Source organism: Spermophilus citellus, assembly GCF_964194105.1.
Source record: "Spermophilus citellus genome assembly, chromosome: 1".
Taxonomy (NCBI): domain Eukaryota; kingdom Metazoa; phylum Chordata; class Mammalia; order Rodentia; family Sciuridae; genus Spermophilus; species Spermophilus citellus.
This window is the reverse complement of record NC_138182.1, coordinates 836,637-863,011: the sequence shown is the minus strand read 5'-3', so window position 1 is coordinate 863,011 and position 26,375 is coordinate 836,637. Positions and strand designations below refer to the sequence as shown.

The 26,375-nt window shown below is 54.1% G+C and overlaps 1 protein-coding gene across 6 annotated transcripts; it reads right to left on the bottom strand.

Moving 5' to 3' along the window:
- Nucleotides 1–804: 804 nt before the first annotated feature.
- PCID2 (PCI domain containing 2) lies at nt 805–26,355 on the bottom strand. 6 transcript variants are annotated; one of them, XM_081311283.1, is made up of 15 exons: nt 25,941–26,068; nt 19,131–19,281; nt 18,728–18,817; nt 16,955–17,028; nt 15,867–15,932; nt 13,174–13,215; nt 12,206–12,260; nt 9,327–9,430; nt 6,355–6,430; nt 5,704–5,845; nt 3,344–3,444; nt 2,608–2,681; nt 2,386–2,511; nt 1,438–1,561; nt 805–1,158 (listed from the first exon to the last, which is right to left on the bottom strand). In XM_081311283.1, exons 4-15 carry the CDS (start codon nt 17,026–17,028, stop codon nt 1,069–1,071), a joined length of 1,074 nt encoding a protein of 357 aa, XP_081167409.1. In that variant the 5' UTR covers nt 18,728–18,817; nt 19,131–19,281; nt 25,941–26,068; the 3' UTR covers nt 805–1,068. The 6 variants fall into 6 exon arrangements, with proteins under 6 accessions (XP_081167409.1, XP_081167411.1, XP_081167410.1 ...); XM_081311285.1 differs by lacking the exon at nt 19,131–19,281 and having other exon boundaries at nt 25,941–26,355; XM_081311284.1 differs by lacking the exons at nt 19,131–19,281; nt 25,941–26,068 and adding an exon at nt 21,154–21,282.
- Between the last annotated feature and the right edge of the window lie 20 nt (nt 26,356–26,375).

Here is a 26,375-nt window from a genome sequence, read left to right as displayed (position 1 = left end):
GAAATCAGACCGTGAGCTACGTGACAGCCGTGACCCATCAGTGCAGTGACCCTTTTGGGGGACTCATAATTTGGAAGGGGCTGATATCACGACTCTTCTTCTGCACGTGCGCTCCTCTCCCTGCTCCCTGACTGCTGTGGGTGCAGTGCCATTCTGCCCCACCGCAGGCACGTCCTGACCAGACTGCAGGTTTATGAGCAAAGGACGGACGCTGTGCTCCACACCACAGAGCCCAGCAGGAGGACAGTGGTGGAGCCCAGGCAGAGCGAGCTCTGAGCCACATGGCCCTGGAGCAAGAGGGAATCCACGCACTCTAGAATGCTTCTCTCTGCAGCTCCCAACGTGGGAGCTTTCCTCTTTGGCATTTCATAAACAGGAAGGGCACATACCGGAAGAGCTGAGGGCTACGTGTGCCCGACCCAGGGGGACAGCCTGAGGAGGGTCTCTGGAGGTAACTAAGGTTAGAGGTAGTTGTAGGGGGAAGTCCTGACCAGCGGGACTTCGGTCCTGGAAGAGAAAGAAGGACAGACATCATGTCTCTGAAAGGCAAAGGACGGCCACTGCAGCTCAGGAGGGCTGTGGCTGGAGCCTCAAGTGCCTGCTCCCAGGCCTCCTGCTATTAGAACCCAGGAAACAGCTCCCATCCCGGGGGCAGATCAGCCTGTGGCAGCTGAGCAGGCCCCTGCACAAGCTGTGAGAGCTGGAAAACAGTCAAACTAAACCCTGCTTCTAAAAAGACACCCTAAGTTAGCCCAGCACTTCAATCACATGAAGATTCAGATTTAATAAAAACAGACATGTCTTAGAAGATAACAACTCAAAATATCCTTTTTATAGAAAGAGCTACAAAAAGTCACAAAGATGGCCTCTGTGACAACACTGGGGAAGCAGAGCGAGCTGCGGGCCCCAGGCCTCCCTCAGGAGCCCCAACACTGCCACCGCTGACAGAGCGCCAAGGGGCTCAGGATGCTCAGGGTGTGGGCCAACTGGTCTTAGCACCCTGGGAAGGCACCCAGAAGGTTCCAGCTGCAGATGAGAGCCACTCTCTGCCCAGAGGTCCTGCAAGCCTCAGCACACGGTCGACAGCGGAGGGAATGGGTTTTGCTTGCTGACAACTAGCTTCTGATGCTGATGGGATATGTAGCCTTTAATGTGACCCTGGAGGAGAGAAAAGAGGACCTGGTTTGCACTTTTGAACCCAAATCACAGCCAAGATGCTGGGCATGAGCAGTCTGCAGCAGTCCTGGCGCAGCTCAGCTGATGGGGGCAAGCACCACCCACCCTCATGCCCAAGGGCCCTGTGGGTGGTATTTCTACGACAAAATACCTTTGCAAAGGCAAAAGGCTGCTCACTAAATTCACCACCACCACATGAAGGCTCTGAATTCCAGATCACCCTACTGGGAGCAGCTGCCTCCCAGAGCGAGGCCCACGTACCATGTATATCAGGTTGGCCAGGATGCACTGCACCTCATCGATGTCCACGTCCTCCACGTGCATGAACTTCAGGGCGACCAGGAAGGCCTCCAGAGACAGCTGGTGTGTTCTGAGCAGCAGATACCTGCAAGAGGGAAGACAGGACACTGCAGCTCCCGACAGCGGGGCTACTTCAAAGGCCAGGAGGAGGCCTGGGAGCCAGACAGAGAGGCATTTTGCAATGAACCAGGGTTCAGAAGGAATAAAGCATGTTTCCACTTACTAACTATATATATTCTGAAACACAATCTACAAATAAGACTATGAAATATAATCTGACTTTCCTATTTGAAGCCTGTAATCCCAGTGGCTTGGGAGGCTGAGGCAGGAGGATCTCAAGTTCAAAACCAGCCTCAGGAAAAGTGAGGCACTAGGCAACTCAGTGAGACCCTGTCTCTAAGTAAAATACAAGATAGGGCTGAGGAAGTGGCTCAGGGATCAAGTGCCCTTGAATTCAATCCCTGGTACTCCTTGCGGGGAAAAAAAAAAAAAAAAAAAACCTGCTAGTACAAACAGAACATTTATACACTTGGTGACTCTCTCGCTGAGGCTGAAGTTCTTATTGTCAGTGGCTCTGACTCCAGGATGTGCCTGCCCAGTGTCCTGCAGGCTCGGGCGATGCCATTTTTGACAGCCTACCCACAGCTGGAGGAAGGTCTGCCTTGTCTGAAGTCTAACCTCGAGAGCCTATGGCTACAGGCCCCAGAAGAGCAGCCCTGGTATCTCCCCTGTGACACACCAGTCACCACGAGGCTGGCTGGCTGCCCTCCGAGACAGGAGCAGTGGGCGCCGTGCTGCCCACAGGGCAAGGCTCTGCCACCACTCCCGAGCCAGGGCCTGAGCTGGTGTGACAGTGAGCCACAGGTGTGTCCCGCCCTACCACCTGCCCCAGGTGTGCACCCTGCTCACACTTTCTTGAAGAGGTTCCGGTAGGTGATGATCTTCAGCTTTTCGAGGATGAGGAAGATGCCACAGCGGATGAAGAAGGTCTCGTGCCTCGCCAGCGCCTCGTTGAGCAGGAGCAGGTTGCCCTCGCTGGTGGGACAGGCCGGGAGAGAGTGCGTCAACGCCACCCTCACGGGCAGTGTGCAACCTCTGCCCACTGGCTCCCGCAGGGAGAGGGGGACCTACCTCACAGCTCGGGTCACGTCAGCAAACTGCATGAGGTGGTACTTCCTCAAGAGCTCCACCGTCGGCATGTGGCCCTAGGACAGAGAGTTAGCTCCCCACAGGCGCTGCCACTCCAGCAGCCTGTCCTCAGGGACAATCAAGCCCCGTTCCTTAGAATTCCTGAAGCCGCTGACGGAGGATTAAACACATCAGGGCATAGGAAGGAAAGTAAAAACCAGGAGACCTGGGAACCGCATGATGGCAACCTTCTGTGTGTCTTATCACTTAGGATAAATGGACACCAGGAAATGCACTGGACTTAGAAGGACATCATCCCTGCTCTCCACAGGAGGGCGGGAATGGGGAGGGGCGTGGCAGCACAGCTGCTGTCACCACAAGCCACCCTGGGTAGCGCGCGCTTTGGCCACCAGCAGGCGCCACTTTCATCCAGATGTGGAAGGAGGCTCCCCACTGTGGGCAGTGCCACCCGACTCCTCAGGCGGGGCTCTTCTGTTGAGACCCCCCAGGCAGACTGCAATCACACTCTGCTTTCTTGGTTAGCCCTCTGCTGTGCACCGAGGCCCTCGGGGAGGGATGAAAACAGCACACACTTGTTTCATGTCTAGTGTGAACGCTGGGGCTTGTCACTGCCGGGAGATAAACACAGGGAAGCTCTGCTGGAAGGGCCTGGAAGTGCTGGCTCGGCCCACCTGGCACCCTTGCAAGCCCCCAGGGCTGCAGAGGAACAGCCGCTCACCAACAGCATCTTCACGGGGAGCAGGTAGATCAGGATCATCCTCTTGTTCTTCTGGCTGGAGCGATGGCAGTGTTCAAAGGCGAACGACAGGTACTCCTCAGCTGTGGAGAGCAGGCCAGGTCAGTCCGGCAGGCCAGGTCAGTCCAGTCCGGCAGGCCAGGCCGCCGTGGCCCAGCCGCTCCAGCTCCCACCCCCTGCTATGCTTGAAGCAAGGCAAGAGTTCTCATTTCAGTGCCGCGAAGCCCGTGGCCCCGAGTAGCCTGGCTACACTCCTTCCCCAGCAGTTCTTCTTAAGCATGTCCCGTGACTCCAGAGCCCCAGGAAGGCTGGGCAGGCCTGTGGCATGGAGGGTAGTGCAGGAAGGGACTGGTGGGAGCCAACTCGCCTGAGGTCTGGGAGCCACACAGTCAGCCCTTCAACCCGGAAAGCCCAACATGGGAAGACAGAGGTCCAAGGCAGACGAGCCACCCACGGCCCAACAGATGCTCAGCACCACCCCTGAAGCTCGCATGCAGCTCAGAGCCCACGTGTGCGCCTTCCTGAAGACGACGGGTGCGTGAGCCATTGTGCCGTGAGCTGGTGAGGTGCTGGTCCTGTGTTTCATGGAAGTCAGAGCTGAACGGCTAGACACTGGAATACCAAGAAGCCTCTTCCACTGGGGTTCACCTGCTGACTGCACAGCACTGTGTCCTAAGTGGGGACTTGTCAGAAAGCTGGACGAGCTGGAGGAGCACAGACTCCTCCCAGGCCTGCAGCTAAGGTGGCAGGACAGGACCTGGGGGCCTGTGGTCAGAATGTGGCTCGGGAACAGAAGCACACAGCCTGCCACAGCAGTCTTTCCTGGATAGCACCAAGTCCCCACCCAACGGCCCAGAGACCCTCAGAACCAGGAGGACCCATCTGACACAGACTCCCTTGCTGGGCAACAGACCTGGGCCCAGGAGGTCTGCACTGAGCACCTCTGCCTCCACTCGGCCTGGCAAAATCAACTTCCACTCTACACAGGGAGCAAGACTGCCATGGCCAGGAGCTGAGCCCACAGGGAGCCCTACAGGGTTATGAAGCCTGCACATCCCACAGCCTGACATCAGACAATGGCAACTGCCCCAGAGATGTGCTACTCTACCAATGCCCAAGGCCACCAAGGCCAAATCCCCAGGGCACAGTAACGCATCTCTAACAATCCACTGTGATTTTCTGCTGTCATCCAGGGCACTTCAGATGTTTTGCACGAAACCTCTATTTTACTTAGAGCCCAAGACACCTCAAGAGGTATGAGCACCTGAAATCATAACTGAAGAAATGTGTGGCCAACAACCAAGACACTCTGAATACTCCCTCTTTCCATAAGCAATGTGGTCACGAGAAGCTGTGAGAATGGCCGTGCTTCAGATGCTTCGTCCAGTTAAACGCACCAAGAGCAGCGGGGACTCCCAGCAGGGCCATGGGAGCCAAGACCCCGAGAGCCACCAGGCAGAAGACAGGCTAGCACAGGCTTCTGAGGCACACAGAGCAGCTCTGCGTCCAAAACCCCGTCTCCAGGACTCTTGGGTCTTCACAGAAGACGAAGGAGTTGGGTGAGCAGCTTGAGGAACGCTTCATCTGTCAGGGTCCTAGACACAAGGGCCACCTGGCATTGCTATCAGTAATCACTGCTGGCTCCTGAGTATCCAAAACTGCTACTCAAGGAACCTCAGAGGAAGCCCACGTGGCTACCCTGGTAGAACCCAAGGCAATGTGACTAAAAGTGCCTCCCCTGATGCTCCTATTTTAAGGGGAGATCAGAGACAAGGGAAGACCCCAGGAAGCCCTTCCTCAGAGGCGCACCGTCTAGTAAAACGTGGAAAACTGAAAAGCTCGTCCACAGAAGCCCAGGACTGACTCCACAGACCACGGTATGAGAGTGCTGCTGCAGCCTGTGGCCTGCAGGATGCTGTGCCCTGGACTCTCGGGTGTGAGAGGAAGTGTTGACAGTTCCAAAGTGTGCCTTGGGCACCCAGAAGACATGGTGGGCAGAAGACACGGCAAGGGGCCTGAAGGGGACGACGGTGCTTCTGTCCAAGAAGGCACTGGGGCGCGAGTGCCGTCACACGCAGCCTCTGTGAAATCTGGCCTGTGCCCAGGGCCCCCGATGCTCGCTGGGCTGGGCTGCAGCCAGGCAGAATGCCGCCCCAGTGGCCTCTGCCTGCAGGGCACAACCTGCACGCACTAGAGTCAAAGGCAAAGAGAGAAAACTGGAGAAAGTCACACTCAGCTGCCTCAGAAAGGACGTCCCCAAGGACTGAGAGACTGGGAGCTTCTCTGAAGCAAGCCCCGGCAGCCAGGCTGTGCCCGTGCCCGCCAGGGAGAGCAGAGCTCACCTTGCTTAAAGTCACTGTCGAACATGGCCTTGCGTCCCACGTAGTACTTGTACGTCACCCTCTGGGCAGTGCTGTAATCGTCTCTCAGGTTGGAGCTGTCGATGGCTCTAATCAGGGGTTTACACAAATGGAGTTTGTTGATCTGTAACAGATAACAGCCGTCACAAATGTCTGTTTAGAACAACAGCCACAGCAGGCAGGCGGGGGACCCACCACCTCCTGGAAGCCCTGAGGCCATGGCCGTAGGGAGCTGCAGCTGCTGCAGCTGCCAAGGGAGGAAGGCCACACTGGCGGGAGCTTCCAGGTCAGACCTATGGCCCCTGGAGTGGGGGAACAAGACCCAGCCACATGCATTACCAGGGCCCTCACTGGCTGGCTCCGGGCAGTAAGAATGCGTTAGCCTCCAGCCCACTCACACCCACGCCCATCTCAGAGCTGCCACTGCCCCGGAGGGACCAGCGCTGCCAGGAGGGCCTCTGGCTGGGAGTACAGGCCTCCCGGGGCTGTGTTAAGTCAGACACTCTAACCCTGAGGACCACAGATGTGGCCCCTCCCCTCCCATGCGTGATAGGTGGGCTGGCTGACCACGGACAGCGACAGGGCATAAGGGGGAGACGGAAGGGAGTTCACAAGACTCCAGCAGAAGCATACCTTAAAGTAGATCTTAAACAGCTGATTCACCAGGAACAGCATCCCCCACTTCTTAGAGTCCTCTATGCCAGCACGCCTGTGGGAGATGAAGTTCTTGACGTCATGGAGGACACAGACACAAGTCACACAACAAGCTGCCTGATGGCCAACAGCCGTCACGCTCACCAGACATCTAACAGGTGACGCTAAAAAGGCAGGCCTGCAGCACCACGTCAGAGCTCCTGCCGGGAGCTTTTCTGAAGGTGAGAAGCATCTTCTCTTGTCACTAGGACAGAATGAACTCCTGAAGGCACAGGGGCCTCCTGAGGTGTCTCAGCTGGCACCAAAGCTCCCTGGGTCCCCGAGCATGGTGGAGGCAGCACTGGGGGCACCGCAGCCTGGCCTGGGGGGGGGGGGGCGCAGAGGGCTGCACGGGCTCCATGCAGACCTGCCCTGCACATCCACCTCAAGGGACAAGGAGAAACCCCAGCCCCTGAGGCAAGTGCACCATGTGCCAAGAGACTGTGAAACAAAGACGATGGAGACAGATCAAAAGAGGGTGTGTGAGACAAGAGCAGAGAGTTCACAGAAGGGTGGCGTCCCTGAGGGTCCTTCCAGTGTCCTGGGGTGCTTTCACATTCAGCCGTGCACCATCTCTCTGCAGCTCTCCCCCTGCCACACAGCTTGTCCAGGGGGTGCCAGAGCGAGGCCTGGTGGCGGGCTGCCGGAAATGCCAACCCAAGAGCGAGGCGTGGGACAGAGACACGCTGCTCCAGGACCTGTGTGCCCACCAGCAACGTTGAGCGTACCAGCACCATCGGCCTGTGGGACGGCACCTGGTGGGCTGCTACGACAGCTCTCCCTGGGCTCTGACCATGACAGGGCTGTGGCCTGCAAAAGAGGTCTTTGCTCTTTGGGTTTCCCTCCAAGTGTGACAGGAGAGAAGGGCAACACCATCACTTCAAAACCACGGCCAGGCAGCGAGCAGAGTGTCCTGCGACGGCACCAGGTCATCCGCCTCTGGCTGCTGCCATCTTCTGGATGCAGCCAGGAGGAACTGCAGGGCCACCTGGTGACTCTGAGGTGCCACTGGCCCTCTGAGGAAGCTGAGGTTCCCAGAGCCCTCGCCCACCAGGGACACAGCCTCTCCTAACCTATACTTGCCATCTCTGACCAGAGCACCCCGAGGATGGAGTGGCAGCTCGCTGTGGCCTGGCCTAGCAACCTGCATGAGTTCACCGGCCATTTGCAGATCTTCTTTGGAAGATTTTCCTAATATTTTATCCTTTAAACCCGTTTCTTTTTACTGTTCACTGCAGCAGTTCTTTGTGTGTGCCAGACACTAGAACCTCAGTAGGTATCTGCAGACTCCCCCCACGTTAAGGTGGCTTTTCACTGTTGGGACAGTGTCCTCTACAACACAAGTTCTGACCCTCGCCAGGCCCACCACGTGAGGCCCCTTCAGCTGCTAAGCTCTCGGCGTCCCACCTGAGAAGCCACTGCCTCGTCAAAGGCACCCAGCCTTGAGGATCACCACCAAGTGCCCATCGAGCTCCATGTGCGAGGGGCACCCTGGTGTGAGGTGAGGCAACACACCCCAATTCACCATCAGCCCAGAGCTGCCTTCAGGTACAGGGAACGAAGAGCAGGGTGCCATGAGGGTTTGTGAGCAGGCCTTGCCAGGGTCCCTGGGTGAGAGTCCTGTGGCCAGCCAGGACTGCAGCATGCGGGGCAGGAAGGGGGGTGCTGCGGTGAGGAGCGGCTCAGGCAGAGCCGCAAGGGGAGAGCACCTGGAGACACCAAGGGCCCCCTGCCACCCAGCTGCCCTGGAATGGGCTGGAGGCTGGGCTGGGGAGGGTGAGGAGAGGGAAACTGAAAGCTGGAAGACCCTCTGGGAGCCATTTTCTTTGTTTATATAACAATTCCCAAGCCAGGCGCAGGGGCCATGCCTGTGACCCCGGCTACCCAGGAGGCTGAGGCAGAAGGATCGCAAGGTCAAGGCCAGGACAAGCTGGGCGACGGAGTGAGACCCTGCCTCAGTAAAAACAGAAAAAATATCAATGTATACCTAAGACAGAGATGACAGAGACAGACGTGGTTTCCTAAAACTCACAATCCAATAAACGTGGTAAGATGGACAAAGAGATGGAATTTTAGGAGAAAAATGGAAACTCTAAAATAGAATCAGATAGAGGGGCTGGGGATGTGGCTCAAGCGGTAGCGCGCTCGCCTGGCATGCGTGCGGCCTGGGTTCGATCCTCAGCACCACATACCAACAAAGATGTTGTGTCCGCCGAAAACTAAAAAATAAATATTAAAAATTCTCTCTCTCTCCTCTCTTACTCTCTCTTTAAAAAAAAAATAGAATCAGATAGAAAGTCTAGAATTAAAAAGGTAAGTAATGGCAACTAAGAGCAGCCACCCGCAGGCAGGTCAACACAAATCGCCCAGAATGAAAGGACACTATTTTTTTTAAAAGGTGAAAAATAAAAGAATGCAAAAACTTAAAAACCTAATAAAAAAATAAACTTACTAATCCAAGGAAATACATGGACCCTGAACAGGAGAAACTGAACCCAAGTAGGCAGAGCAGAGTCACCTCACTGAAAACCTGCAAGGGAGAAAGACCCTTCCCTGCAAGGCAGAGGGTGGGTGCCGCCTCTAACAAGGGCCCGACAGGGAGGGAGGGTGGGTACTCGCTGACTGAAGGCAGGCAGACAATACAAAGGAAAGTTCATTCAGGGAAGCTCCTGCCAGAGGGAGGCCTGCCTGGGAGCCAGTGCAGAGGAGCGCTCAGAGAGGGACGGCCTGCAGATAAGCCCCAGAGCCAGCAGCAGGCCTCGTGGGAGGGGCCTTTCTCTCCTTTACAAAACAAATGCTTCTCAAAGCCAAAGTCACGTGGGTGTGGGGGCCTAAGGCAGGTGCAAAGCCAACAGCAAGCCTTGACAGGGAGGGACAGGGAGGGCCGGTGGCGACCCAGGACCCCAACTCACGTGTCACTGGCACAGACCCGAAAGCAGCTCATCAGTAGCTCAGCAGCTTTTTCCAACATATCCCCCACTTTGCTCTTTCCTTTCTTCACCAACTGCTGATCTGCCTAACGGAACACAAAAACGCGTACAATTAAGAGCTAAAATCCCAAAGGGAGACGAGGCCTGGTGGACACGACTGTAGTTTTGAAACCTGAGGGGTCTTCGCATCACAACTGCCCCTGCCCAGATTCCTGATCTGCGCTACAAGCTGGTCATGGCCGTACCATGGCTGGCACCCTGCTGACCTCTGGCCCACACGCACCAGCGGGAGAGGAAGGGGGTGTCAGCTGTCACCAAGGGCCTCGCTCCCCAGTCTCCAGAGCAATCTCCTCCTCCTCTTGTGGAGGGTCTATGAGCTGAGAGCCATCCTCAGGAAGACACCAGGCCACAGTCCCTTCCTCCTGTCCTGACATCTGTGTGGATGGTGCAGCAGGGTGGCAGGACAGGCTGAGCCGTCCTGCAGCTCACCAGCATCCCGCACCCTCCACACCAGCACGTGCCTGCAACCCGGCCAGCCAAGCCCATTCCCCTGCAGAATGCTACCAACTTCACATTTTCACCACTCCCTGTGCTGTCTGGGAAGTGCAGCAAGCGCCCTGCCGCCCTGCCTTGATGGCTGTCCCCAGGAGCAGTACTGGGAAGTGGCCAGATCTACAGGCTGGGCCAGGAGTGGGCCCTGCACACCACACTCTCAAAAGAGAACCAACAAGCCTGCCACTTGCAGGCAAACAAGTGACGGTGTCAGCAGCCAGTGACAACAGCTGTGCTTCTAGGGAAAAGCCAGAACTGCAGGAAGAATTTTCAACCACTGAGCGAGGCAGCTTCCTACTCCCCAAGACTTCACTGATGCACAAACAGGGCTACTTTGTTTCAGTTGTTTTTGTTTGTTTTACCTAACCAAGTGTCAACATTTGGATCTGCTGTATAACCACATCCAAAAGGGCTTGAGAGCAGGCCTTCGTGGTAGGTCAGTGCCCTCGTAAAAGAGACCCCAAGAGCTCCCTTGACCCATCTACCACACAAGGACATAGCAAGAAGACCTGGCTATGAACCAGACCATGGCTCTTCACAGATACCCCATCTGCTGGCCCCTTGACCTAGGACTTCCCATCTCCAGGACGGTGAGAAATAAATGTCTGATGTTTATAAGCCACCCAGCCACATGATTTGTTATAGCAGCCTGCATGAACTAAGACACCCTGAAGATGAAAATCATGCAGGAGGATAAGATCTGTTCAAGCACAGGCCAGGCCAGTGGTTTTAATGCTCCAGTGGAAACAATTCGGGCCACACTGTAGCAAGCTTCACAAAGCTGGTCTCAGAGTTTTGACACAGTGTCCTAATGTATGCCTCCCTTTTCTGTCAGGCCTCCCTTCCCCATGGATGCTCTACAAATGCCTTTGCCCGGCAGGGAGTGGGTGCGAGACAAGGATTCCAGGTGGCTCCTGTTGGAGCCAGGTGGTATGGGCTTAAGATGCGCAAGGTGCCACTCTGCTCAGTATGTTTGTTCCACTTGTCTGGAAAACAGAGTGCAGTTTTATTTTAAAAGTCAGTTATGTTAACATTAAAAAGTCTTGCTACTATTTTAAATTTTCCCAGTTAAAAATCTCTAAACAGCAAAAGCTCCCTGGAGTCTCTCAGCCTATGACATCCACTTGGGTCTTCCATCTTCGGCTCCCTTGCTGAGACTGGCCCCCTCACTTGTTTCCCGTGTTCATAATTGCCCCCAGAGGCATTTCATACCTTGTTCTAAAATCGCCAGGGGCGGGCTGTGGTAGAGCACTTGCCTGGCACAGCCACGGCCCTGCCTGCTATCCCTAGCACCAAAAACAGTGAAACAAACTTCATCAGATGATTCCAAATGTTGTTGTCATCTCAGTGCTGGGGACTGGCAAATGACCTTTCTCATCCAACATCCTGAGAAGCTGACATGTCCCTGATCCTTGATGTGATTAGCGATGTTCTGTCACACCCCAGACCTTGGGGTATTATGCCAGACTTCAGGTCTTGTCTACCCGTTTCTACAGGCCTTAGCTGACCCCACTGCCCTGCTGAGGGGGCAGGAGAGACATGTAAACCTGTGCGTGGTGCACAGCACATGGTGCCAGGCTATCTGCCCTGTCCTAACTTTTGTGGGGCTTTTTTGTCTCTGTGGGCACTTCCAGGTTTGGGCTTCCGTGGAACGGTCCTGGACAGACGGAAGGTGAAAGGATGCTCCCCACCGTCAGTCCCAGCCCCTTCACCTCTGCCGCTCAGAGCCACATGGGCTGAAAATCCCTAGGGTGACAACTGGCTTGAGCAAGAGGAAAGGGCAGAGTCTGAGTGAATCGTCGGGTCTGCAGCTGGAAGCCGTCCACAAGACAAAGAATGGGCAGCTCTGGCTCACAGCCAGCTGTGCTGCTCCTTGAGAGGACGTCATCCCATGAAATCCAGGGCCTTTTCCTTGCGTGCCACAAGAGCCGGCAGCTGTTTAATCTACATTCAGCTGGAGTGCCTTAAGACAGGCCCTATCTTACAAGTAAAAGGATGTAGAACTGCTCATTGCTACTGCTCCACCCTAAGGAAAAGCAACCCACTTGACACATGGGCAGCCCCACAGACAGTACTTCCCTCCACACTAACAGGGAACATCCAGCAAATGACCAAAGCCTGTCGGCACAACCCCGAAAAGCAACCCTAACGCTAACGCTAACCCTAACCCCGCTGCCACCCCTCTTGCTCCCCACCCCCATGCATCCCACTCCCACTCATTCCTCAACACCGTGGGGAGACGAACACGAAATGCAGTAGCAATCACAGGGCTTCAGTTCTAAAACAGCAGGGACGGGGAACTCACTCACGTTGTTGGCGAACACACGGAGGTCCAGGGCTACCGCATACATGACTGGTAGAGCCCTACGGAGGGAACAGCAGACGTGTCTGAAGAGGCCACGAGTCCAGGCTTTCCTCAGAGGTGGGGGGACACTGGTGCCAGGCTGCCATCTGCCCGCAAAACTTGATGCCACTGTCTGCTTCCTCAGCTGCCAGCCAGGCAGCTTCAGCCTTGTTTGTGGCCAACCTAGAGGCCAAAGGCCCACTGCTAGCTCCAAACCACTGGCCAGCCCTAATCAGGGCCTGGACACTGCCCCGCAGGGCATCTCAGGACACCACCCAGCCCTCCACTCCCCGCACTGGCAAACAGCACTGTTTAAAAAGAGGCAGCTCAGTAAGACGTCCTGAAAGGACACTGATGGTGTGACAGACACATCGTCCTCAACAGCTCTGCGCCCATCGTGGACAGTACTGACTCCCTTCCATGCGAAAGCAAGGCCCTCATTAAGAAAGGAAGGCTTGCCTGCTGTAAAGGCCTTCAGCCAGTCTAGTACAGAAGAATGTGTGCCACCCACGGATTCCTAACGGATCTTAACTAGACCTTGAAGTTAGAAATCAGTTTGTCAAGGAATTTAACCTAATTATTGTGTACACTGCCCCAATGAACTACATAGTTGGTCTATCTTTTTTAAGTTAAAACTAAAAGTAAGCTCAGAATGAACAACTTAAGGAAAAAATTAGTATTTAAGGAATTTTGGGGACAAGGAAGGGCTGAAATAAGGTACACTGCAAGATAATGCCACTTTAGTTTGCACACATTGTTATAATTCTATTACCCATGTTGATACTGTCATGTCAACTACCGTTAATTCTACAGAAAAACACACTAGTACTTTTAAGCAGATTCTTAAAAACTTTGCAAAAAACAAAAATAAAAACAAAAGCACAAACACCAAATGCCCTTTACTAATTTCCAACTGTTTCTGTCCATACTCACCAGTTTTCTTCTTTGTGGGCCTGAAATGCCCGCAGAAATGATGTACTAAGTTAAGGAAGGTCTGACGTGCAAACTGTAATGACACTACATATTGAAAACAGCAACAACAACAAAAAATAGGATTCCAAATCCTAAGTTATATCCCACCCTTTAAAAGAAAAAAAGATATGAGTGCACATTACAAATACTTGTGTATCATTAGGCCTAAGCATACTAAATATGTTTATTTTATACATACTTGCTCCAAAATAAGAAAGACTTTTATCAGATTTAAAAAAAAAGAAATTATTTGAGATTTGTAATCTCAGCAGCCAGGAGACTGAGATAGGAGGTTTATGTAAAGCCAGCCTCAGCAACTTAGAGAGGCCTTAATCAACTTAGCGAGACCCTGACTCAAAATAAAAAATAAAAAGGGCTGGGATGAGGCTCAGTGGTAGAGCCTCTGGGTTCAATCCTTAGTACCCCCCCCCCCACCAAAAAGGAAGGGAAGGAAGGGAGGGAAGGGAGGGAAGGGAGGGAAAGGGGAGGGAAGGAAGGAGGGAAGGAAGGGAGGGAAGGAAGGGAGGGGAGGGAGGGAAGGGAGGGAAGGAAGGGAGGGGAGGGAGGGGAAGGGAGGGAAGGAAGGAGGGAAGGGAGGGAAGGGAGGGAAGGAAGGGAAGGAAGGGAAGGAAGGGAGGGAAGGGAGGGAAGGAAGGAGGGAAGGAAGGGAGGGGAGGGAGGGAAGGGAGGGAAGGAAGGAGGGAAGGAAGGGAAGGAAGGGAGGGAAGGAAGGGAGGGGAGGGAGGGAAGGGAGGGAAGGAAGGGAAGGAAGGGAGGGAAGGAAGGGAGGGGAGGGAAGGAAGGGAGGGAAGGGAGGGAAGGAAGGGAGGGGAGGAAGGGAGGGGAGGGAGGGAAGGGAGGGAAGGAAGGGAAGGAAGGGAGGGAAGGGAGGGAAGGAAGGAGGGAAGGAAGGGAGGGGAGGGAGGGAAGGGAGGGAAGGAAGGGAAGGAAGGGAGGGGAGGGAGGGAAGGGAGGGAAGGAAGGAGGGAAGGAAGGGAGGGGAGGGAGGGAAGGAAGGAGGGAAGGAAGGAGGGAAGGAAGGGAGGGGAGGGAGGGAAGGAAGGAGGGAAGGGAGGGAGGGGAGGGAGGGGAGGGAGGGAAGGAAGGGAGGGAAGGAAGGGGAGGGAGGGAAGGAAGGGAGGGGAGGGAGGGAAGGGAGGGAAGGAAGGAGGGAAGGGAGGGAAGGAAGGGAGGGAAGGAAGGGAGGGGAGGGAGGGAAGGAAGGAGGGAAGGAAGGGAGGGAAGGAAGGGAGGGGAGGGAGGGAAGGGAGGGAAGGAAGGAAGGAGGGAAGGAGGGAGGGAGGGAGGGAAGGAAGGAGGGAAGGAGGGAGGGAGGGAGGGAAGGAAGGAGGAAGGAAGGAGGGAGGGGAGGGAGGGAAGGAAGGGAGGGAAGGGAGGGAGGGGAGGGGAGGGAAGGGAGGGAAGGGAGGGAAGGAAGGGAGGGAAGGAAGGGAGGGAAGGGAGGGAGGGAAGGAAGGAGGAAGGAAGGAGGGAGGGGAGGGAGGAAAGGAAGGGAGGGAAGGGAGGGAAGGAAGGGAGGGAGGGAGGGGAGGGGAGGGGAGGGAAGGGAGGGAGGGGAGGGGAGGGAAGGGAGGGAAGGAAGGAGGGAAGGGAGGGAGGGAGGGAAGGAAGGAGGAAGGAAGGAGGGAGGGGAGGGAGGGAAGGAAGGGAGGGAAGGGAGGGAGGGAGGGAAGGAAGGAGGAAGGAAGGAGGGAGGGAAGGGAGGGAAGGAAGGGAGGGAAGGAGGGAGGGAGGAAGGAAGGAGGAAGGAAGGAGGGAGGGAAGGAAGGGAGGGAAGGGAGGGAGGGGAGGGGAGGGAAGGGAGGGAAGGAAGGAGGGAAGGAAGGGAGGGAAGGAAGGAGGGAAGGAAGGAGGGAAGGAAGGGAGGGAAGGAAGGGAAGGAAGGGAGGGGAGGGAGGGGAGGGGAGGGGAGGAGAGGGAAGGAAGGGAAGGAAGGGAGGGGAGGGGAGGGGAGGGAAGGAAGGGAAGGAAGGGAAGGAAGGGAAGGAAGGGAAGGAAGGAAGGAAGGAAGGAAGGAAGGAAATGTGTTTGGTTTCTGAGCCCAGATGGTTACAAGTTACATTTAAGTGCTTCAGAATCTACGATATAATTTATTTACCATTTCCAGGGAGACTTGGCTAGTAGCCCACTATCTTCTAGCTATACTTAAACAAGACGGTTTTCTAAAAGGCAAGCTAAACCTAGGTTATACGCCAGAACCCAGAACACCATCAGTATAGGACAGCACTCAAATGAGCTGAGCAAGACCACGACCTTTGGGACCACACACAGTAATGGGGGTGTGCATCCAATCCACGCTCATCCCTCTAGCTTGAATCTTGGACCTCTGGTATTTCACCCAGGGGACTCAACCAGTCCCTGTAACTACACTTACCGCTTACTTACAAACGTGATACTTCTCAACATAATTAAATAAAACCGCTCCTCTCACTAGGGCTCTTCTATTTTCTAGAGATAACTGGATGAGTCCTAACTCAGGTGCCAAGTGGAAGAGCTAAAATGAGTTTTCCCTGCAAAATGCTTCTATTCTGTCTAATTACAGGGGTGAGAACTGGCCCAGCATTTCAAGACTTAGAGCCCAGCAGTCACTGCACCTGTTCTAAGCTGCACAGCTACACGCAGACAAAAGATATTGGACTATCACCGTCTGGCATTTATATGCCTCTATGAAGTCATGGTTCCCCACAGCATAGGTGCACCTGGAAGAGAGACATGCAGCCTGAGGACAGTGGCCCAGGAAGGATGCACCCGGGGAAACCCAGATGCTAGGCACCAGGCCAGAGCTGGGTCCTGCCCCAGCAGCCCTGACTCCCTACCAGGCCTGGAAGGGAGGCTAGAGCTCCTGCTGGCAGGCCAGGCCAGGTGGAGGGAGATGCCGATGACTTCCTGGCCCACAGGAGCTGCTGCAAGGTGAGACCTCTTATAAGGCTTCGAGAGGACCCCCGCTGAGTCCCAGAGGTTCTGAGCAACAGCGGCCGAGTCGGTGAGCTCCACTGGGCTCCCTCCAGGCACGCGGTCTCTGTGTTACCACACCTGGGACCATCACACGCGCCACAGAGCCAGGAAACGTCAGAGTGCCTCACGCTGCAAGGAACACAGTGGCACCCCAACTCTTCCAGAGACCCGGCAGGGTGTACAGGCTTCCAGCCCTCTGGCCCTGTCTTCCCAGCACTGCACTGCTCTGAGACACAAGAGGCAGGCAAGTGGAGAACTGAGGACCATGTGCTGCCTGAACTGATGCTCCAGAGACAGAGAAGCAGCAGCACCTCCCCACAACTGGGACCTCAGGGACGCAGGAGGCGGAGGCAGAGGCAGGAAGGTGGCAAGTCCCAGGCCAGCCTGGGTAACCCGAGACCCTGTCCCACAATAAAAAAGCAGTATTTTGTTTGCTTTGCTCAAGTCCAGTTTTTCCCAGCAAGGCAAACAGGTTAAAAAGCAGACACATTTCCATGAAAAAAATCAAGTCCTGAGCCAGATTCCACCCCCCACCAGTGAAAGACCCCTGTCGGTCGGTCCGTGTGACAGGTATCAGGTGACTCTTTACAGCAGGACCCACAGACACACCCAGTTTTCACAGGGTTTCCCAAAGTGAAATCACAAATGCACTCTTCTACTTTTTCAGTCAATTATTCATTGCTTCAAGCATGTGATGCAAGAGAATATCCCTAGTGAGTTCAGCAGTTTCTGGCTGTATTTGCTTTTCTTCCTCAACAAAAATTACCTCAAATGAGCCGCAAACATTTCATCATAAGGGGGTTCCAAAACTTGTTGACATTTCTCTTCTGGAGAAGCCATCTAATTTATATGAAAAATGGCAAAAATAAAGTTAATGAGCACAGAAAGAGCACAATGTATAGAAAGACACTTAGATTTACAAAAGCTTGTTTCAGAATCTCAGCATCCACAGTAGTAATACTTTAGGTTTTGGCACTTCTAAATAAAGGGTTCATTAACTCAACAATATTCATCTGTGCTTCCAGGGACCAAGACGCCATGGATAACACTCAGCTTTGCCCACTAGAGGCCAGGAAATGTTCTAGGCACTTTCACTGCATTTTAGCATCTGACAGCCAGCCAGTCAAGCAACTGCCACAGGTTTATTAAGCAACTGCCACAGGTTTAACAGCAAGGTGCATCACAAACAAGTCCTCACTGGCCAGAAACGCTGCCCACCTGTGAGGGCTCATTCCGTGGCTTCCTAGAGGGAGCAGGGCATCCCAGCCAGTGGCCAATGAGAATTTCTACCTTTCCCTTCCTTCCAACAGCCAGATTTTAGATACGTGGAGCACCACAACGTGTGAAAGTAAATTTTACACATCTACTTGACGGCCCCAGTGTCACGCTGGTACTGGAACCAGCGGCACCTCCTGCGTGGGTGAGCAACAGCTATGCTGCTGGGGCCTGAACAGAGAGGGACGGGCAGGAGCTGGCCTCAGGGTTCCCGACGGCCCGGCCCTCCAGCCTCTGGACTTGGACTGAGCCACACACTGGCTTTCCTGGGCCTCCAGCTTGAAGATGCAGATCGTGGGACTCCTCAGGCTCCACAGTGGTGAGCCCCGACTCCTTCTGACAATCTCTCTTCTTCCATATATATGGGGGGAAAATGGACAGATAGACAGATTTCTACTGGTTCTGTTTCTCTGCAGGGTTTGACAGACAGACAGATCTGAGTCCCTCAGTGTGCCACCTGGAAGTGTGGTCTCCAGCACTGAGTCCACCTAGAGCAACAGTTCCCAATGCCTTCCACCCATCAGAACCATCCAGGGAGCTCTGTAATACAGAACCTGCTGTCACCCTAGAGACACACTTACTGGGTCTGAGATGCAGTCTATACGTGGCTAATATCATCACTGGCAGGTGGCCCCATGTTTCTTCCAAAAGAAAGTTTGTTCTCTAATTTTATAATAGAATCAGTGAAGAAACAGAGCTTTACACAATGCTGATAATATTTTCTACAGATAATGCTTGGATATCATTTAAACTCTAAGTTAAGGGTTCTGGTATTTTCAGAGATGGGCAAGTGCTTGCTGTAAAAGGTCAGATAAATGTCCAGGCTCTGCAGCCCCAGGGCTCAGTGTGACTTGGGGAGGAGAGCAGCTGAAACCCCACTCAGGCAGCCTGGCTCTGCTGTACAAGGCTATACCATGTCCCCAGGCCAAGCCTGGGTGTGAGGCCCACCTCTGCAGGGAGCCCAGGAGGCAGACACCTGTGGGGCATCAGCACATGGACTCTGGGGACCCAGGTCTGTACTGAGTCCAAGCTCCATTGCCTTCTGCTAAATGACGCTGATTGAAAAAGCACTGCTCCAGGCCCCAGAGAGCTGCGTGGGGATCACACACAGGACTGTAGTGGATGGGGTGGAAAGACGTTGGCTGTAAGGGAACTATGAAGTCTTCAGACAAGAATGGCGGCGTTCCTTCTCTTCTGCTTGCACTCTGAGCTCTTGGGCATTGCCCCCTTCTCTAGGAGGCCATGTGTACAGCCCTGGACTCACCTGCAGCCGTGGGTTTGCAACATGAGGGTGCTTGAAAGATACCAGCTCTGCACAGGATGCGCCATCTCTGGTGTCGATCGCTTCATACACCTGAAACATGTGGGAGGGGCCTCAGCAGACAGGAAGTGTTCTGTTCTACCAGAACCTCAACATCACACTGCACACCCCAAACTCAACCCCTACTTTGAAAGGGGTCAGAAAAATAAAAAATGTAAAAAGTCAGCACTTTTTACCAGGATATAGTAACTTCATCTCAAAATGGGATTTTCCAGAGGCAAGAAAACAGGAGAAGCAGAATGAACCAGTGATTTAGTATTGAGTTACCAATGAAGGTGAATTATTCTAGCTTTACCTGGCAATACTAACAATACATTTGAAAATTAACGAGTGCAGTGGTATGCACCTGTTTCAGTACTCAGGAAGCTGAGGCAGGAGGATCACTTGAGCCAAGGAGTTCAGGTCAGCCTAGGCAAACAGCAAGACCTTATCTCCAAAAAAAAGCTTAAGATCCACAGGAGTAGTGGCTCACACTGCAATCCCAGTTACTCAGGAATCTGAGGCAGAAGAATCACAAGTCAAGGCCAGTGTGGGCAACTCAGAGAGATCCTGTCTCAAAATGAATTTTTACAACTGTTACAAATATTTTTTTAGTGACAGAGGTCTTGACTAGCTTGTACAAGGCCTTGGGTTTGATACTCAGCACTCAAAAAACCTACACGTATCCAAAACTCAGAAGGTTTCTACTCAACCTAGATATAAAATAAAAAGGAAATGGAAATGGCTGAGCAATGATGCTGCTTTCATACAACAGCATACTCACCTGCTGTCTAAAAGAACAAAACAGACACACATGCAACAATGGAGAGTTCTACCACATGCTTGTTGTTAAATGGGGGAAAACATGCTGCAGGAAAACTGCACAGACTGGCTTGGGAGGGCAGAGCAGACACCATGCAGGCAAAGGGTGCACTATAGGACACACGATGCCAGCTGACCCTGCTTGCCGCACACACCTCTATCTGCTGTTGGAGGCCTGTGGCACTACATTTTATACCAGAAGACCCAGTGCACTTAAGTTGTGCTTACAAAACATTCTCATCATATAGGCAAAAGAGCAAAGAAAAAAGCTGCATGGTAGTAGGATCTAATGAAAATAAAATTTGATATGTACACTTCATGTTCACATGACTTTTTCTGAGGTATGGTCTCACTGTGTTGCCCAAGCTGGCTTACTCTCCTGAATAGCCAGGACTGTGGATGCGTGCCATCAGGCTCAGCTTGTGCACATGACTCACCAAGGGCAGCATGAGGGTATGCAAGTAAGCAAGAGGCACACGGGAAAGTCCTGGATAGGGCTCCCACACCCACAGAACTCAGGTGCTCCTAGGTCGACCCACTGTAGGTGGAAATGCATTTAGCACATGACTTATGGCACATCATGCTGGAGTGCTGGGTGTCCCTTGGAGTTTGGACTGGCAAGCTACCCAGCGTCACAAGAGGACTGTACTTCAAGGCATACGCTGCCAGCATGGGAGGAGGTCCAAGCTCAGATCTACAGTATAGTTCCTGCTGAATGCAGGCCGCCCACCACAGTGGGGCAGGCGACAGGGCCCTAGTCCGGGCTGTCGTGGTTAAATCACAGTGCTTTGGGGACGTGAAGTGAGCTGCATGTCACACTGGTGGGAGGGCAAGTTGGCACAGCCCCGACAGAAGGCTGGCATCTCTACCAAAGCAGGCAAACACCCTCTGTGACCCAGCTCTGCCGCATCAGCGTCCATATCCAGGAGGAGCAATGGCACACACCACCAGGATGTGTGCAGGATCTGAGGCAGGAGTGGGGCTGACCGGGAAGCACACGATAAGGAACCTGCACCTGATACTCAACAGAGTGCATCAAACAGTGCACCTGCTTCTAGGGATTTATGTCACAGCTAGAAGCAAAAGGTGGACTGCATGTCATCCAAGACACTGGAAGCAGTCTGACGTCCACCACAGGAGACTGGTGAATAAACCACAAGATGTCCACAAACATGCCATGTCATCACAGAGGGAGGAGCAATGCCCAGGACCCAGAGTCCAGCGAAGGTGAAGAAGGAAATAGCGTTGCCGCTGGTCTAAGAACAAGGGAAACAGAAGGACCCTGTGTGTCTCTGTGCATCCTGTTCACCTCTCCAAGGAAGCAGCAGGCAGAATCTAGTGAAAATGGTTCTCCATCTCCACAAAGGGGTGGGAAAGTGGTGAAGGTGATGTGGCGGGGGCGGCGGGGGGGGGGGTATTTCTGAGCATGCTTTCTAATATAGCGTTCATTTATGAAAACTTCCAAGAAATGCAGTGGAAGGAAAAGCTAACCTTCTACACAAACACGAACAGAAGCACAGACAGACATTGAATGATACCACAACCACATAGAAAAAGAACTCAACTACCTTGAACACACATTCTGTGGAATTTGCTCTGAAGATAAAAATCTGCGAGAACAACCCTGAATTCACTTAGAGACAGTGCAGTGTGAAGGTGTCCTATTGCCGGTGTCCCTTGGGCACAGTGCTTATGCCAATGCAGATAGAACCAAACCAAGACCCTGTGGGTGGGGATGCTGACTCAGAATGGAAAGGAGGCCCTGGGACCAGGGCTGCAGGAAGGTGAGCTTGGAGACTTGCTCTCCTCAGCCACAGCCACCTGAAGCCGAGCAGGCTGGGCCACAGATCCAAGCCTTCCAAGGACAAGCCCAGCTGCAAGCCAGCCCTTGCAAGGCCCAGATTGCAGCTCCAGGCCACACACATCCTGCCCGTCACTGCCTTTTGGAAAGTCACCTATGGGCACAGCACGGTTGGCTGGGAAGGAACCCAAGCACTAACCAAGTGCTCTTTGCAGGCCTGCCCTAAGTCTGGGGGGTCTCATCTGAAGGCAGAGAGACGGGCACTGAGAGCCTCCACTGGTCATGGGAAAGGGCAGGGCCCTCCTAAAGCTGCCAAGCTGGAGTCTGGTGGTGGAAATCAAGTGCACCTGCAAGCATCAAGGTAAGGCAGCCCAGAAGTCAGCACTGGCACTGGCTTCCCTACTCAGAGGACTTCCAGGCTCCCATGCCCACCCCAGGGGAGGGCGCTGGGCTCAGCAGAAAGGAGCCTCGAGGATTACCTGATTGGGGTTGGGGCAGGGAGGGGGAAAGAGTCCTTGCTGGGCATCAGATCCAGTGGGCAAGAGGGGTGGCCCTATTCCAGGGTCAGAACAGGCCCAAGGGACCTTCTCTTCTCTGCACACCATCTCAGCAGGAGCTGAGCCTGGACAGCAAAGTGGAACGACCATCAAGCCTGCTGATGCCGGTCTGTGGGTCCCAGAAACCAGTTCTCACCAGTTCCATCCCAGGAGGATGAGCATTCAGAAGTCCTGCCCTCCACTGGCCCACCAGGGATCTGGTGTACACCTAGTGAGGTGTCAAGTAGAAGAGCTGTTGGGCTGGCCTGCAGCCTGTGCCCTCCAGTGCTCACCTCTCCTCAGGCAACAGGACCTCCAGCCAAGAGCCCCAGGCTATCCCTCCCTGCAGTCCTGAGGCACACTGGCCTCTCAGGAGGCTCTGCTTTTCTAGCACACATGCCCTCCCAGTCCAGGCACAATCTAAGGGCCTCGGAGGTCCTCACTCTGGTTAACACCAGGGGTTCTGGTCATGCACGTTACCATGACATTCAGCCTGTGGGCAGCTAAAAGTCACAGAGGAGAATTAAGCATGATGAAATGGAAGTGTGCCTCCGGTGGCTGAAGGTACCAGAAGCACAGTGGTCCCCAAACCCAGACACTAGGTCCCTCCACGAGCTGAACAGTGACCTCCCAGGCAATCTCTGGAGATGGTAGGACACAGTGGTCCTGACTCCCTCCCAGGTGGCTACAAAGCTGGGGGTGTGTGAAAGCAAAGAAGGGATGCAACAGAGCATATTAACAACCTTGACAATGCTGGCTGCTCAGCGAACGCGGCACCTCAGGGGCACCATGAACTCTCAGAACCCATGACTGCTTAGAACTGGGCTCATCTGCTCCGTCCACTGAAAGCCTCCCCAGAATAGCCAGCCACCTGACACCCAGGTCTCTGCCTTCTGAATTCCAGAGCTCCTTGGAGAATGGAGCAACTCCAGGCTAGGTGAGCCTGAAAAATGCACACCAGGAAGGGCTCAGCAGGACGGGGACAGGTTCAAACGCACAGAAATCAGCTGAAGAGGCTCCAAGGCAATCGGAGCTTCAAAAAAAATAACAATAATAGGGGCTGCGGCTGTAGCTCAGTGGTAAAGCGCTTGCCTAGAAAGGATATGGGGGAAATACTTTTTTAAGTGATAAAAAAAATAGTTAATAATATAAAAAGAGGGCTGAGAATGTGTCTCAGTGGTAGAGCACTTGCCTAGCAAGTGTGAGCCCTTCATTTTGTCCCTAGTACAGGAGGGAGGAAGGAAGGAAAGAGAAGCAATGCTTGCTCAGTCAGTGCTAAAGACATACAGTGACAGCTTACAGACCTTTCACACTTGCCTTCTTCCTGTGGGAACACGTGCTTTCTCCCTGAGCATGTGAACGTCAGCTGCAGACAGTGTGGCTCTGAGAACAAGGACATTCCCTCTAAACACAGAGTCTTTAGCCACTCACAACTTGACACCATAGTTGTCCCAGGTGTTCCCTGGGACTTCTACTGTTAAACCCAGGGCACGGTCATGTCTTGGGCTGCATGTGGCCTTCTGGCTCCTTAAGTCCCCTTTAATTGGGTGAGTCCTCCTGCCTTTCTAACAGCTGTCTTCCATCCAGGTTTGATTGTGTCAGCATTTGGATTTGGGTGTTCTTCTCCTGGACTGCCACAGGTTAGATGTGTGGGCGCCCACTGCTTCTTTGGAGGCACCTCATTGGGGTAAGAGGTGTCCCCTCAGGCTCCTCTCTCATTATGGTGCCTTTCCCCATTGCAGGGCACATGTCATCTGTTGGATGATGGGGTGAGGACTGTTCCTGTGCCCCATAGCCTTGCAGGGCTGACACTGAAGGTCCTTTCCCAGGTCTGAATGTGGCCCTCACCTCTGTTGGGAGACACCTCCTGAGGCCTCTAGGCTCTGACACTTGCAGACAGTTGAGGGATGCAAGGCAGTGATCAGCTATTCTTCCTTTGCACCCTTTCCCAGGGCTGTTTTTACAGCTGGTTACCTTGAGAAATGGAGTAATGTCTTCTCTGTTTGATGGTAGACAACAGCAGACTTGCTCACAGCTTGCTGTGGATTACCCACGCTCAGTGCCTCCCTCTCTGAAGCATCTGTAGGCACCCTTCCAGGCCACATCACCCCATGGGACAGAGCTCTGAAAACCAGCACAAACATGCCTTCCCCAAGCTGAGGATGGAAGCCCTTGGTCCTGTGCTCAAGCACCCACGAAGGAAGATGAGATCCAACCCATCCAAGCTGCTAGTAGGAATTTATCTCAGCAAACACAGGAAACAAAGACATTCTGCTATTCCATGTAGTTGCTGCCCAAGGCTACTGTCAAGGTGCTGAAATGAGGAAAGGTCTCAGGGCCAAAATGGTCATTGAGATTCAAGTACAACTCTCCAGCATCTCTCAGAAAAGTTGAGTGTCAAGAACATGGACTCTGGCTGGGTACAGTGGCACACATCTGTGATCCCAGCAGCCCAGGAGGCTGAGGCAGGAGGACTGTGAGTTCAAAGCCAGCCTCAGCAACTTAGCAAGACCCTGCCTCTAAATAAAATATAAAGAAGGGCTGGGGATGTGGCTCAGTGGTTAAGTGCCCCTGGGTTCAATCCTCAGTATAAAACAAAAATAAATATGGACTCTGGAGCCAGAAACTGTGTCACAGTCCCAGCTCTGCAGTTTCAAGTCCTCTTGGGTGGACAACTTAACCCACTCTGTAAAATGGGCTTGTGATGGACTCACTCATAAAAAAAACACTGAACATGCATAAAAGTGCTCATGGCAGACTCTGCTACTTAGGAAACGGCTGACAAGCACTAATCGTTACTTCTTTTTCTTATTCTCATCATCAGCCCAAACTATTCTCACTGGACAAGAGAGGCAAAGGATGGGTTTTTCAGAGTGCTCCTCTAAAAACACATTGCCAAGAAGAGAGGTGCTTTGATGAGACAAGGAAAATGAGACTGTCACCAAGAGGAGGTGTGAGCATTGAAAATCATCCAACCCTCCTGCCCACCCCTCTGGCTGGGCTTTCCCATTTCTGTCAGCTTCCAACACACTTCCTGAGCCAGAGTGCAGAGGTAAGAAATAACAAAGTCACTAGTCTTATGTAGCTCAAGTTTTAAAGAGGAAAGATACACACACATAAATAAATGTTAAAAGGATCAAGATAATGTCTTGTAAAAAGAAATACAAAAAAGCAAAATACCACACAGGGTAAATTAGGCTTCTCCTTAATGGGCCATCCTGGAGGGCCTCTGTGGACATGACACTTGAGCTGTGACCTAACTGGCAATCAGGAGACAGCAGCAGTGAGCACTAACTGTTCCCTTCCCCCTTTTTAAGCTGGCAGAGATCAACTCCAGAGACACATATTCAACATGGCAGTAAGTGAATTCCCAACTTCCCTTGCAGCAAGGGGACCCAGTGAGTCCTAGCCAGTGAGATGTTTAGGGTGGAGACAGGGTTTCTGCAAGTATTATCTCCCATCCCCAGGGAAAGACAGGCGTGCTGCAGATGCTCCTCCCTTATAGTCTTCAGATGCAGGCCGCGGGAAGGGGCCTGGAATCGCTGCAGCTAAGCAATGGCTGACGGGAAATGCTGCCAAAAGGCCAGATGGCACCCGAGTGGGAAGGGCCTGGGTCCTCGGAGACAGACCCACGGCTGCACCAGGAAGGGGTGTAAAAATCAGAAAGGTCGTCGCTCCAGCCAACCAGAGGGGCTCACTCGACACACTTAGCCACCCGCTTCCCGGCCTAGTTCAGTGGCCACAGGGACGGCTTCCGACCCGCAGCCCGGTGGGCCGTGACTCTGCCCCTTACCGCCTTCCGGCAAAAGCCCCGCAGACACAGCTGCCCCAACCCGCGGCGCGTCTGCGCCAACGGGATCCGCTCGCGGCGGCTGACACCGACGCGACGGGCCCCAGGCAAGCCTCGCGTCGCCACCGCGACCGCCGTCCCCCTCCCTCTCCGCCAGCGTCCGTTCCCGCCGCTGGCGCGGCCAGGTCCCCGCGGCGCGGACTGGCAGGGAGCGGCCGAGGAACCCACCTGCTGCAGGTACTGGTTGATCGTGATGTGCGCCATGGCAGCGGCCGCGGACCTCCACCGCGTCACTTCCGGTGCGGTCCGTCCGCGCGCGGCGCCCCCGCGGCTCGGCACCGCGCTCGTCGGTTCCGGAGGGGCGGCGCGGCGCCAGGGACTTGAGCGCCCTGCGCGCGGTGCGTGATAGGCCCGCACGCAGCTGCCGTTCGCTCCGCCGGACCCGAGCCCAGAGGGGGAAGGCAGGCCGCCCAGGGACGGGTCCCTACGCTCCCAGGTCCCGGGAGGTCCCCAACCCACCCGAGAGCGTCCTTCCCGCGCACGGGAGCCCTCGGTGTGGGGTGTCCCCGCGCGTTCCCCGAGACCATGTGGGGAAGTCCCCAACCCATCTGGGAACCAGCTCCCCGCGCGCCCGGCCTCGGGACACAGGGTGTCCCCGCGCGC